General features: G+C 56.2%; 1 protein-coding gene across 1 annotated transcript; it reads right to left on the bottom strand.

The window, feature by feature from the left end:
* Positions 1-227: 227 nt before the first annotated feature.
* On the bottom strand, positions 228-1475 carry foxg1b (forkhead box G1b). Its single transcript, XM_076079006.1, has one exon. The coding sequence runs from the start codon at positions 1467-1469 to the stop codon at positions 228-230; it is 1242 nt and encodes a 413-aa protein (XP_075935121.1). The 5' UTR covers positions 1470-1475.
* Between the last annotated feature and the right edge of the window lie 480 nt (positions 1476-1955).

Below are 1955 nucleotides of genomic sequence, written 5' to 3'. Positions count from 1 at the left end.
CAAACGTTTGTCCCTTTTTCAAACAATTGCGAAAAGAAATCCTTAAAAATAAACCCGTTGCTCTTCGGGGCGGAATATGGCCAAAAAAGGTTCACTTCATATATATTTTTTGCGTTCAATAATTGATATTTACCACTTATTATTTGCCCTTAACATGACGTCTTTTGTGCGTCCTCGACCCAGTGCCATCCACTGCGAAGTGATGGTGATGCGGGAGGAGGGGGAGTTCAGTTTAGGAAGTTAGAAGTCACCCTCTTTTGATGGGACAGCATCCCGGGGAACCCCGCGGACATGCCCGGGGAGAAGGCCGTTAGGGAGCTATTTCTGAGGGAGTCCGAAAGCAGGGACTGCGAGGAGCTGCTGGTCGCCAAGCCGCCAAAACCCGATGCGCTCTGCTGGAGATGCGACGGATGAGGAGGCGGTCCTCCTCCCGGCGGCCCCGGGGCCGCTGCATGCTGGGTCCCTGAGACAAAATACCCGGCAGACTGTCCGGAGAGAAGCCCGACCGGCGACGTGCTCATCCCGTAACTGTTCGTCAAGCCCAGCGCCCCGGCGGCCGACCCGCCGAGAATGGAGCGCCCCAGGTCCCCGTTGCTCAGCTGCTCCACTCCAGGCAGCAGCGAACCGTAGCCGGCAGCCTGGTTCAAAAACCCGGGTGAGGATCCGTTGTAGTGCGGGTGGTGGTGATGGTGATGGTGCAGGGAGAGAAAGGGAGATATCTGCCAGTAGAGCGGGTTGTTCGCCCGCTCGTTAATCCCCAAGCCGAGAGGAGCGAAGCGCAGCCCGCGCTTCATCGCCAGCTTGCCCCGGGAGGTGGCGGAGCGTCTGCGGAGCTTCCCGGTTGTCCCTCCGATGAAAACATCATCGCTGCTCGGGTCCAGCATCCAGTAGTTCCCCTTCCCCGGGTCGTCGTAGTGCCTGGGCACCTTGACGAAGCACTTATTGAGGCTCAGGTTGTGCCGGATGGAGTTCTGCCAGCCCTGCTTGTGCTCCCGGTAATACGGGAAGTTTTTCATGATGAACTCATAGATGCCGTTCAGCGTGAGCCGCTTCTCGGGGCTCTGTCGGATGGCCATCATGATCAGGGCGTTGTAACTGAACGGAGGCTTGTCATATTTCCCGTTTTTCCCGCTATTATTGCCGTTAGTATTCTGCTCCGGTGTGGCCTTGGCGCCGTCCCCTCCGCCACCTCCCCCTCCGCCCTCCTCCTCCTCCTCTTCCCCCTGCTCCTCCTTGGCTGGCTTCTCCGGGTCCAAAGCCGCAGCGGTGGAGTCCACCTCCGGTGGGTCCAGCGACTTCTCAGAGTCGGAGCCCGGGGTAGGAGAGAAGGTCCCGGGGATGCCAACGACCGCGGCAGCGGCGGCAGCAGCGACGTGGTCCGGTCTGTCGCACTTAGAGGGAAGCAGGAGGCTCTTGATACTGAAGGAGGAGGACCGGTGGACGGTCGGTGGGTCTTTTACATCCTCCATGCCCGGTGGCGGGTCTCCCAAAAACGAGGAATAAATAATAATAATAAAAAAATAACAACAACTCCAAGCTCGTCCACCTCCGTTATCCGGGCTGGAAACGAAAGAGAGACAGAGAGGAGAGAGAAAGGAGGGTCAGGATGAGAGATGCATGGATGGGGGAGTGGAGAGAGAGAATAGAGACAGACAGAGAGAGAGAGAGCGAGAGAGAGAGAGAGAGAGAGAGAGAGAGAGAGAGCGTGGCTTGAATGTAGAGAAATTAGTAATTAAGGAGGTTCCGACTCGCGGCTACATCATGGAGAGGAGGAGCTTCTCCAACTTGCTGATTTTGTCAACAAATCCTCTTTTCTGCTTCTTCCTCTCCGTCCTTCCGTCTCCAAAGTGAGACTCTGTCGAATTTAATGTCGACTAATGACACTAACCTGTCATTTGTATCTGCTCTCTTTAATCTGTCTCTTTCGGTATTTACGCGCGTGCACCTCCCCCTAA

Source organism: Anarhichas minor, unplaced genomic scaffold, assembly GCF_050575085.1.
Source record: "Anarhichas minor isolate MPS153535 unplaced genomic scaffold, ASM5057508v1 ptg000069l, whole genome shotgun sequence".
Lineage (NCBI taxonomy): Eukaryota > Metazoa > Chordata > Actinopteri > Perciformes > Anarhichadidae > Anarhichas > Anarhichas minor.
The sequence above is the reverse complement of the archived record's forward strand: the minus strand, read 5'-3'. Positions and strand labels throughout refer to the sequence as shown.